This window comes from Epinephelus fuscoguttatus, linkage group LG17 (genome assembly GCF_011397635.1).
Source record: "Epinephelus fuscoguttatus linkage group LG17, E.fuscoguttatus.final_Chr_v1".
In the NCBI taxonomy this organism is placed as follows: Eukaryota; Metazoa; Chordata; class Actinopteri; order Perciformes; family Serranidae; genus Epinephelus; species Epinephelus fuscoguttatus.
Genome location: NC_064768.1, coordinates 14,272,231 through 14,283,596, shown reverse-complemented (window position 1 = coordinate 14,283,596; position 11,366 = coordinate 14,272,231). Strand labels below are relative to the sequence as shown.

Genomic DNA, 11,366 nt, shown 5'->3' with positions numbered 1-11,366 from the left:
GACTGCTTTTGTCAACGGAGTCTGGCTTTGAAGAGAGCAAAGAAAAATTTCACTCTCAGGTCAGTAATAAATAGAAAAGTTTTAGTAAAAATGCATGCATTTGGGAAGTACTGAGCATACAACTGGAGAAGAATTTGTGAACTGATGTTTTGATATAGTTGACAATGACTTCAGTTCATCAAGAATTTTCTTCATTTTTCTATTCCTTGTTCACAGGGGCATGTGAGAAAAACTTTTTTTTTTTCATATATAAACTTAACATACTGTTAATCATTTATATTCAAATGGTCTTTGGGGTGCTGAAGTATTCCTTTAAGTACATTATGCATCTGATCTTTGTTTTCTAGATCAGGGCTGTAGTATTATTGACGTCACTGAGGTCATATCCTCTGTCATTTTCAGGGAATCTGAGTCTTTGAACTTGTACATGTCAAACACTTGTACATTGATGGTATTTTATAGGCTTAATCCAGTATTTTTAGGCCCCATATGTTTAGAATACTGTTAACACTGTGTTTACTTGAAACTATATGTCTTATAATACAAACATACAGTATGCAGAAGAGTATATTGTCTTACCAGCAGAGAAAAAGAAATAATTAATTTTAAAAAATGGTAAGAACTGATACAGAATAAAATAAAGAGTAAATGAAAATAAAAAGAGGTGGATTTCTATAACCCTTTTTTACTGAGGCCACTGGTGTATCTATAGAGGGTCTGTTTGAGCTCTTTCTATAGTCAAATATAATCAGTGTGATCAAGTGTACTAAAGTGTAAGTGGGAAACTAAAAGGTAAGATAGTAGTATTCCTATTCGCTAATATCTCAGTTTCTGGTCTAGTGGAAGTAACTTTGTAGGCACTTTTTTTTTCTCTAACTCTAAAGGTGTTATCACTTCTCACGTCCAGATTGCATGTGTAGGGGGTGTTGCCTGCTTCCAGTTAAGTAGTATTAATCTGCGTGCCCATATGTTTAAATCAGAGTGCTTTTAAGACAGTGGCTTGGATGATAATGATTCAATATTCCTCCAGCAGAATGTGTTTTCTTTAGAGTCCATTTTAAGGAAACTTTAAACCTTTAATAGAATGAAATGATTAAATATAAAAACTTTTTTGGTGTCTGGTCACAAGCACCGGCTAAGGTCATGACGACCAGATGTGACTGGAAAGAAAAAAAGGTTTTATAGTGATGATGTAGACACTTTGCTTAAAGGCTGGTCAGCATTTTCTAGCTAAATCCCAGATTAATGCCAAACATCCATCCATCAGCTTGGAAACATACCTAAGATCAAGCCAAATTAATAGTAAGTAATTTAAGATTCCAGTCCTGCAAAGAGTGTGCACAGGCACAGGCAGGTGGATTTAAAAAAAAATGCCTGTAGGTTTGCCTAAAGCATGCAACTGATCTGCTCCATCTTACAGAGACTGTAGTTCATGCGTGCTTGAGCCTGTTGAGCTGAGCTGGTCATCATAGGTGATCTGCCCTACAAAAACACACAAATTTTACAAACTGAATTCTGATTTTAAGGTTCAAATTGCTTTTAAGATTCAGATCAATAGTCCAGAGACTACATCCATGAAGAGTGACAGAGTAAGAGAATGTTTAAATCAGCAGCACTAACAGTGATTTCCGCAGCCTTCTTTGTGTCATAAACTCTTCACATCAGATGAACAGAAAGACACAAATATGTTGCTGCATTTTTTGGCACTGAACAGCTTTGCTGATGGGGGAAGTCTGGTGTCGAAAATGTAATGATGGGCTAATCCCCTCGCATGCGTAATGAGAGCTCGTGCCAAGAGCAGGGCTCAAAACCAAACCGCCATCTGCCCGACAGACAGTTTGCTCTGACAGGAACACGGAGGCGCATCGCTTTTTACGCACGACACTACCGACCGCGGAATTACACTAAGGTCCGAGCAGCTCTTTGGCACATTATGACGATTTCATGTGCAGCACGCGGCTGGGTGCAATCTTAAGCTGTCTGAGATCGATACACATTTCTCCGGAGCTGCAGAGTTGATTCATCTCTTGCTTCTGTCGCGCGTAAAACCTCTTTGGCGCGTCAGGGAGAAACAATCCCGCCGCAAAGTCTCTCGGATATTTGAGCTAAAACAACACGATGGAAAACTTTACAGCGGCTCCGGAGCTCAACCACACTTTGGGTGTTTGGACGGACTACAGTATCCAGTACAAAGTGCTAAGTAGTTTGCTGCTTTTCCTGATTTGCGCTTTAGGAATCGTTGGCAACGTGATGGTGATCCTGGTAGTGCTCACAACCAAACACATGAGGACTCCGACAAACTGCTATCTGGTAAGTTTGGCAGTAGCTGATTTGATGGTTCTGACAGCAGCTGGTTTACCCACAATTACCGACAGTATCTTTGGATCTTGGGTGTTTGGCCGCTATGGGTGCCTGTGCATCACCTACTTCCAGTACCTTGGGATCAACGCCTCGTCTTGCTCTATAACAGCGTTCACCATAGAGAGATACATCGCCATCTGTCATCCGATTAAAGCTCAGTTCCTGTGCACCCTCTCCAGGGCCAAAAAGATCATTTTGTTCGTTTGGGCTTTTACTTCTCTGTACTGTGTGATGTGGTTCTACCTGTCAGACATCCAGGAGCAGGTGTACGACAACATTACCATCATCACGTGCGGCTACAGAGTCCCCAGGAAGTTTTATTTACCCATTTACTTCTTTGATTTCGGCGTTTTCTTCGTGCTGCCGCTGCTGCTCTCCGCGGTCCTGTACGGACTCATCGCAAGGATCCTCTTCCTCAACCCGCTGCCCTCCGACCCTAAGGACAAGAAGAAGAACGGACAAAACAACCACACCAACAATAAGAGGACGAGCTGCAAAAACTCCCGTCACTCCAGCTCCACCGCGACCTCCCGCAGGCAGGTGGGTGGTGTGTGTGAGCCCGAGCTGTCACTCCAACGTGTTATGTTCTGTTTGCACCGCAATTTACAAATTCATTCTGTTCAGTCGAACTCTATACTTAAGTTCAAATATGTCGTTCTTTACTCAAGTTTTTTCATTTTATGCCACTTGATAGCTATAAGCTTGACAAATTAAGATTTCACATACACAACATATGAGACTATAGAATTTATTACCAGTTTCCCAACAGTATATACTGTTCACACGCGAATGCATCACCAAAGTGTGAAGGCCAGTGGGCAGAGCTTCCCTATTGTCAACTTTAAAAAAAAATATGCCTCTTCACAAATGTCTAGGAACTCAAAATCCTGTAGGCTAGAGAAATACTGAAATGGTAGAAAATATTCATGTGCTATTTTTATTTTTTTATCGACAGTTTGGATTAGTAGTGTTGTCACAATACTGGAAGTTTTAATTTCGATACAATACCTTGAAAACCTTAGATAGTCGATACTATTTTTGGTACCGGGGGCAAAATTGACCTACAGGGCACACAAGTTGAAATTTTTATAAAAAGATAAATAAAGCATTGCTATAACATGACAACAACAGCATTTCTTTCCTTGGTTAGTAGCTGAGAACCACAGAGTGGCTGCAGTGAACATTAACAAGAGAGGGCAAGAGCCCAAAGCTGGTACCAGTCAATCAATACTGCAGAAAATGGGTATTGGAACAAAATAATTAGGTTACTCTTCTGGCAGAGTTAATATATTCCTTCTTCTCACCCACTACAGGTGACTAAGATGCTGGCTGTGGTGGTGATCCTGTTTGCTGCGCTCTGGATGCCATACCGCACTCTGGTGGTGGTCAACTCCTTCCTGGACCGGGCCTACCTGGACAGCTGGTTTCTGCTTTTCTGCCGTATCTGCATCTACCTCAACAGTGCCATCAACCCAGTCATCTACAATGCCATGTCTCAGAAGTTTCGTGCCGCTTTCCGCAAGATCTGCGGCTGTGGGAGGAAAGGCTCGGATAAACCTGCTGCCTACAGCGTGGCCCTCACATACAGCGCAGTCAAGGATACGTCAATGGTGGAGAGCACCGATCACTTCACGACAGAGCTGGAGGAACTCACCGTCACAGACGAGCTGCTGTCTGATCAGAAAATGATGTTCCCAGACCCTTGTGTGTATGGAAAGGTGAACTTTAGCGAAGCCTGAGGTTGGTGGTCTGAGGCCGGCTGGACGGTTCTGTATGCCAGCGAGGATGAAAGAGTTTGACAGTGTTGTTTATTGCAGACTGTGAAGTGGGAATATTGTTTCCTGAGTGCATGCTGACCTTTCTAAAACCAGGCGGTTTTAGCTTGAGATGTAAACACAGATTACAGCCACTGATGCGTAATGACAGTCTTTGAGGCACAAAGCCGAGACTGATCTCAGACATTGTAAAGCAACAAACATTGTCAGATAAGCACTCTAGCTGTCATCTTATCTTGGACCTACCCACGTATATTACAGTGTATGAGTCAACAAAACATGAATGTGAACAAAGACACCGTTCCTACTTCAGATGTATAATTGTTGTGCCACAATCCAGATCAGCACAGACTCACTTCAGATCATTAAAGCTGCGAGAGGTAATTGTCTGAGGAGAGGTGAACTCCCTGGACATATTCCTGTTTATTTAAGGATACCAAAGAGATGACAAAAGCAAACAGAATTCACCCTGTTCTTTGCCTGAACTAGGGCCTGCTGCATTGCATGATTTTGTGCTCTTGCCTCTGTGTAAGAGCGTACGTGCAATTACTTTGCTTAGCGTAGCTTAGTCTCATCCTTTTCTCGGCAAAAGCTTTTTTAACTAAAAAAAAGCTGGTATTGAGTTTTAAATGTTTTTCAGATGACATAACCATTTAGATTCCCAATATCTGATCAGTGTATCCAAATTCCAAATCAAATTTTTGGAAATTTGCACTAACATTGTCGGCGGAGCTGCCTATGTGAGACCAGCCAGTCAGCTTAATGTCACAAAGCAAATGTCGACAGTGTTTTCATTATCAGTGTTTCCAACTAACTAGCAACAAACTTAGTGACTTAAGCAGACCATTGGGGAAAAGGCAAGAAATATATTACATCGTAATTCATTGCAATGCGTGCTGCTCTTAGTAATCACACCACTGCTCTACCGGTATCAGCACAGGGTCTCCCCCCGTCTCCTCTTGTGCTGTGCAGTCGGTGTGGGACAGGCAGCAGAAGAAGAGACGCTGTTCACTGTGGGAGTTCAGATGTAGTGTGTTTCTATGGTTATGTTGATGCTCTCAGGATTGGAAGTGTAAGAAAGCGGTGAACTATCCAAGCGCCACAGCTCTCATGCTATTTAAATGTTTTGTTGAGGATTTTTCTAATTAATCTAATTTAGTTTTAAGGCTTCCATTAATACATAATGATGTCACCAATATGCAAATAAGCATGTGATATCATCTGTTTACTTTTAGAGCTAGTGTTAGCTACTTTCATTAGAGTTCATGATTACTATCACTGTCGGCAAAAAAATTCTTAACACTGAATGTTAATACAAATGATGATGATGATGATGATGATGCTCTATAGCTAGTCCCTTAACTAATGCAAAAGAAGGCTTAGTTAATGCTAGTTAAGTGCTTGGTGTTAACATATGGTAGTTAGCTGTATGGGGGCAGTAACAGTAGTGTAACACTTCTCCTTGAAACCCTCAGTTTCTATGGTGAAGAAATCTAGATTTTATGCACAACGTAGAAAAACTAGCACCCCACAACTGGTTGGTCAGCTTCATCTGTTGATAGTTAGCCCTTTAAAGGTCCAGTGTGTAGCATTTAGGGGGATATATTGGCAGAAATAGAATATAATATGATGAGTATGTTTTCTTCAGTGTATAATTAACTGAAAAAAAGAATCATTGTTTTTGTTTGTTACCTTAGAATGATCTGTTCATATCTACATAGGGAATGGGTCCCTGTCTACAGATATTGCAATGTTGTACCGCCATGTTTTTATCATAGCCCAGAATGGAAAACCAAACACTGGCTCTAGAAAGAACCATTAGCATTTTTGTATTTTCGTGTCTGCCACTGTAGTTAGCAGCCCCTCCATGACAAAAGTGACAGAAAAACACAGATTTATATTGTTTTTTTGTTTTGTTTTTTTTTTACATAAAACTGCTTTATTTGGGAGGTTTTTACTGGTTTAACTCACTGGGTCTGTTTGTTTTGGAGAGGAAGAATTCAGCTCCCAATAAAAATCTCCTGACTGTCTGAATCTTAAGTTATCAGAGAGAACTGATGAGCACACATTAGCAAGTGCTAGGGTAGCAGCCAGTATTTGAGATGAGGCTGATTTAGGCTGAGAAAAAGGATAGATTCTCACACCAAAAAAAGCCTCAACCTGTGCAGCTTTAATAACTGTATGCCATCCTGCCCCCCTGATGTTTTCTGGGCAGGCGGTCCATTAAAGGGTGAGTCACACCTGAACCTTCACAGAGAAAACAGGCTCTATTTTTATTGTGAAGGACACGTATGCGGCCTCGAGCACAATGTGAGAACCAAGACAGACTGTGCTGAGTGTGTTCTGGAGGCCGGGGTTCAGTCTTTATAAAGACCTCTTGATGGCATGTTGAGTGTCTCCACTGCAAAGTGTTCGCTGACAGACTGTACATAAGGACAGCACTTTTTTAATTCAAGAAGGGCCATAATGAAATGTATTATGTGCTGTTGCAGCACCCCCAGCATCACCCCGTTTCTAATAAGGCATATTTATAACTGGTCACTAACTGCTATATTTATAGGCAAGAAATCATTTTATAACCCTTTACAGATTAATAAGATATGTTTTGGGTTGTCAGGTGTCCCTTTTGGTTGCCATTTACAAGCAAAAATGAATATGTCTTTTTATGTTGCTCTTTCAAAGAATATTCTTTATGATTTTCATGGAATCAAACCCTGTTTTCAATACTATTTATGTATCGGCATTCAGTAATTCACATTTTATGTTAGTTTTCATTGTGTCCTCCTGCACACAAGGGATTCACAGGAAACGACGCATGTATGAAAGCTTTTAATAACAGTTGATATCAGCCTGGAAAAACAACCAACGCTCTGCAAGTGGGATTGAGAACAGAGATGCAATTTTCCTGCAACAGTGCCAGAATCTATAAAAAAAATTGGCACTGTAGGCGTGAATAAGATGGATGCAACTGGGTTGGTGTAAGCCGACCCACAGATAAAATAACTTTGTATTGACTGATTGATTAAGGGCTGCCCCCTATAAGTTGCAGTTTGAATCATCAGTCGGACACACCTCAGTCAGCTTAAATACTTCAGTCAAGCAGTTGTTTTTTTTGTTTGTTTTTTGGTAGTCAGTGTGCTGTGCAGTGTTTTCTAGGGACGTTTTGGTCTCCAGATTTTGCTGTAGAGTAAGCACTCTTGACTTTCATCTAACACTTCACAGACAGCTGCAGACGAGATGCAGCAGCAAAGAGGAGGAGAGACTTTGCACCGTAAGGATCCCAAATGACATTATCTTCTCACAGCTCACAGGAGCTTAATACAACACAGTGTCAGGCTTTTGTTTGATATCAAGTGTTGGAAAAATGTTGCACATTTCAGATCCGTCTTTTGCACAGATAGCTTGGTTACTATATCCATGAATGTCACAGTCACCCCAAAAATCCCACTGAAACCTATTCAAACTCCCAAAGTCTATATGGAAAAACAATCACTACTAATTGGTTAGAGGAAAAAACAATATTGCCAAACAAAAAAAAGAAAGGCAATCTGACCTTTCCATCGGGAAAGGGGCCTTTGAGAGTTTGCCATTTCTTACCATTAGTACAGTTTGTAATTGTCATCTTTTGTTATGGAGCATGTTTGCTGGAACCAGTACACTCCAACATCACAGCAGTGAGGTGAGAGATGACAAGTGAAACCACAACCAAGACTTTTCCTGCTGTTAACGACTTTATTTAGAAAGGACCGAAGTTGCGACCTTTTCTTGACGATTTTCTGAGTTTTCAAATAGTCTACAGTTCTAAATGTTCATTAACTAAACACATTATAATACAGACTTGTCACAGCTTATAAACCCTTTATAAAATATGCCTTGTAGACAATGGTACCTTCTTCCCTCTTTAATTATTATTCTACGACTCTCTTATACATTCAAAAAAGGTTTCTCTTTTTTGTTTGAGCAGAGGTTGTAACCCGGAATGTTTCACACTGTAAAAGACTGTATATAGTGTTACAGAGATTGAATGTAAGAACATGTTGATATATTTCAGCTGCAGCACTAAAACGTCCATCCAAGCATCAGTGTTTGAGTGAAAGCATAGTGAAGTGAATGTGTTCGTCCGTGTTTCGTATCATTTGAACTGTGGATGTGTAAAACCTGTCGCTTTGCTCGTCTCGCTCTGTAGTTGTGGAAGCCGTCAGCAAGCCGGTGAACATGGCTGGATGGATGTGTGATGTTTCGACTTGCTGTTGTTGTGTGGCGTTTTCTGCAAGATCAGTGGCTGTTTATGAATTTCCAAGCACAGTCTGCCAAACAGGGGAATATAATTGGGCAGCAGCAGAAGAAGACGATGAAGCTCTCACTCTCAAACAGTGGTTTCATTCACTACTGTGTGAGGGAAATGTCAAATAATAGCTACAGCTTCTCTTTAATGATTGTACCAATACTGTACATGTATTGTGTATCAGTAGATTCATGCCCTCGTGTATGTTCCCTGTGTATTTAAAGTGATTGTTATTTATGGTGACTTCTGTTTGTCAGGCAGAAGTTATCTGTATATCTTTATGCCACTCTTGCTTTCACAATTGCCCATTAAAACATTATAAATATTATTTTGTGATGTGCAACTTGGAAGCTGCTGCCTTGGTCTTGCTTTTTAGAATAACGTGATCCTGTGAGTATGTTTGATGGTTGTGTAGAAATTGCTAATTTGTACGTTTTATCTTTATGCTGCAAATAAAGTTGGTTCTAAAATCACAGTAGATGAATTTTTTTTATTTAATTTTTGCTCTGTTTAAAGTTCAGAAATGCACATTAGGGGGCGTCAATCCTTCTTTAGTTTTCAGTTTGCAACATTTTTCTAAAAAATCTTGTCATCAGTGTCATTTCTTTTAACCATTCCTCCTGTTCATAACATCTTCTCACTCGCCTCCCACACTTAGCAGGATAGGGCTATAGTCAAAGGACAGCAGGGAAATTAAATGTCTGTCTTGAAAATTCAGTGGATCAAAGAAGTCCTAGAAACCAAGAAGAGCCATCCTGCTCATTATATCCTACTGGAAGGTTAAACCGACCTTAGATCTGTCACTCCAAACTTGTTTTTCTTGGGGTTTATATAAAGCCCTAAAAATCATAATGCACATGTTAAAGAAGTGATAAAACATTCTATCTCTTTCAAATTAAAAGCTGAATACATAAATCACACCCTTGCTTAAAGGATAACTTCGGTATTTTTCAACCTGCGCCCTATTTCCCCATGTGTATGTGTGCGTATGATTCATAGGTACAGCTCGTTTTAAAATTGGTTCAGTATTGAGGGAGGCGGATGCAGCTGCTAGCCGCGAAACGAGTTAAAACGGTAACAGGGGCAAATGCATCCTGTATAAGTTTGCACATTAAAAGTGCTTTTTTCGCCACTCACCGGTTCAGATCGCCAGTGCTATCTCTGTAAATAGCATACTAAGCGTTTCCCTTACCTCTGGGCTGTGACGTCATCTCGCGAGAGCTTTGCTTGTTGCCGGAAGAAAACAGAGCCATGCTGAGCGCCGCTCTGAGTGGCGCTGGTTGTCCCGGAGTACAGTTGAGAGTTTTACTGTATCGATTGAAAACAATGGTTCGTGTTTGTGCTTATCCGAATTGCAAGAACAGGATGTCACGCAACACCCCGTACAGCTTTCATAGGCTGCCTTTGTCGGACGGTGAGATGCTGAAGTTGTGGCTAGTTGTGCTACAAATGGATGCTAACACTCCTGTCCAGACACTGCGCCTTGCAGACCATCGGGTCTGCAGTGCTCACTTCTCCCAAGATGACTACAGCCAGCCAAAGAAGAGAAGACATCCAATCCCGAAACACCTCTTCCTCAAGAAAACGGCTGTCCCACGAGTAGAGAGAGCTACAGACACAGTGGAGCAAAGCAAAGCTCTCATGAGATGACGTCACACACAGCCCAGAGGTAAGGGAAACGCTTAGTATGCTATTTACAGAGATAGCACTGGCGATCTGAACTGGTCAGTGGCGAAAAAAAAGCACTTTTAATGTGTAAACTTATACAGGACGCATTTGCCCCGTTACCGTTTTAGCTCATTTTGCGGCTCCCGGCTCCATCCGCCTCCCTCAATACTGAGCCAATTTTATAACGAGTTGTACCTATGAATCATACGCACACATACACATGGGGAAATAGGGCCCAGGTTGAAAAATACCGAAGTTATCCTTTAATGAAACCCTATGCTGCTACAGCCTTACTCAGCTTCATGTGACTAATTGTAGGGCCTTTCCAAAACTGTACCCTACCCACCCCCTCTCTGTCACAAAGTGTTACTCCATTTGTAATCACCTACACAGGTAAAGGAAGCACCCTTCATTAAGGTATGGGGGTAAATACACAAGCAGGCTTTGGGACAAACTTCAGTCTCTGCGGCGGAAAGAGCAACTGTTGTTACTTTTCATAACCATAGAGAAAAAAATAAAGCTTAATCCCATTTAATGTTCTTCATTTATATATGTGGCACTTAAATTTGATTTGTATGTGTGGCTATTGTTTACCTGTGTTTTTGTATATTATCCTTTTATCATTAAAAGTAATAAATAACTTGATAAATTGATTAGAATGAATAGCAATAAAACTTGCTCCTAAGCTTCTCTGGGTTACTTTTTTTTGTAAACATTTTCTCATTTTTCACTCTGATGAAAAGCTGCTTGGTTTAAATACACAATAGCCTATATAACAATTTACAATTACACAACTTACACAACTGTTTCCTAGAGACTAGAGGAAGGTATATCTTATCCTAAATACCATGTAATCTTTAAAATGTCAGCGTCTGTAATGACAATAAACTTTAAATGTCTATCTTAGATTGAGAGGTTTTCATTTGTATGGCTAGCAGTGGAACTTTGTACAGAGCATTTTCCATGACAAATACAATACGGCGCTGCATATGGTCAGTTAGTCCACACTGATGCAAGCTCACTGTTGGAGGATTTTATAGCCCACTTCCACTCTCCACTAGTTGGTTTGGGATGGCACTCAATGAACATAGTGACCACAGACATGGAGTGGAAGCAGGTATAGGGAGAGGGAGTCGTTTGGGAAAGGCCCATTGTTAATGTTAGCAAACTGTCACTAAATATTTTTTGGTTGACTGACATTACTGAGTTTTGATTGTTCTGTATTTTTACCACTGTTACTGTTTAGATTAGTGTAGTCATCATTTGTGGCCCAAGTG

The 11,366-nt window shown here is 40.6% G+C and overlaps 1 protein-coding gene across 1 annotated transcript; it reads left to right on the top strand.

The window, feature by feature from the left end:
* The first annotated feature begins 1,830 nt into the window (after positions 1-1,830).
* trhrb (thyrotropin-releasing hormone receptor b) lies at positions 1,831-8,798 on the top strand. Its single transcript, XM_049603204.1, has 2 exons — positions 1,831-2,901; positions 3,675-8,798. Exons 1-2 carry the CDS (start codon positions 2,119-2,121, stop codon positions 4,098-4,100), a joined length of 1,209 nt encoding a protein of 402 aa, XP_049459161.1. The 5' UTR covers positions 1,831-2,118; the 3' UTR covers positions 4,101-8,798.
* Positions 8,799-11,366: the final 2,568 nt, after the last annotated feature.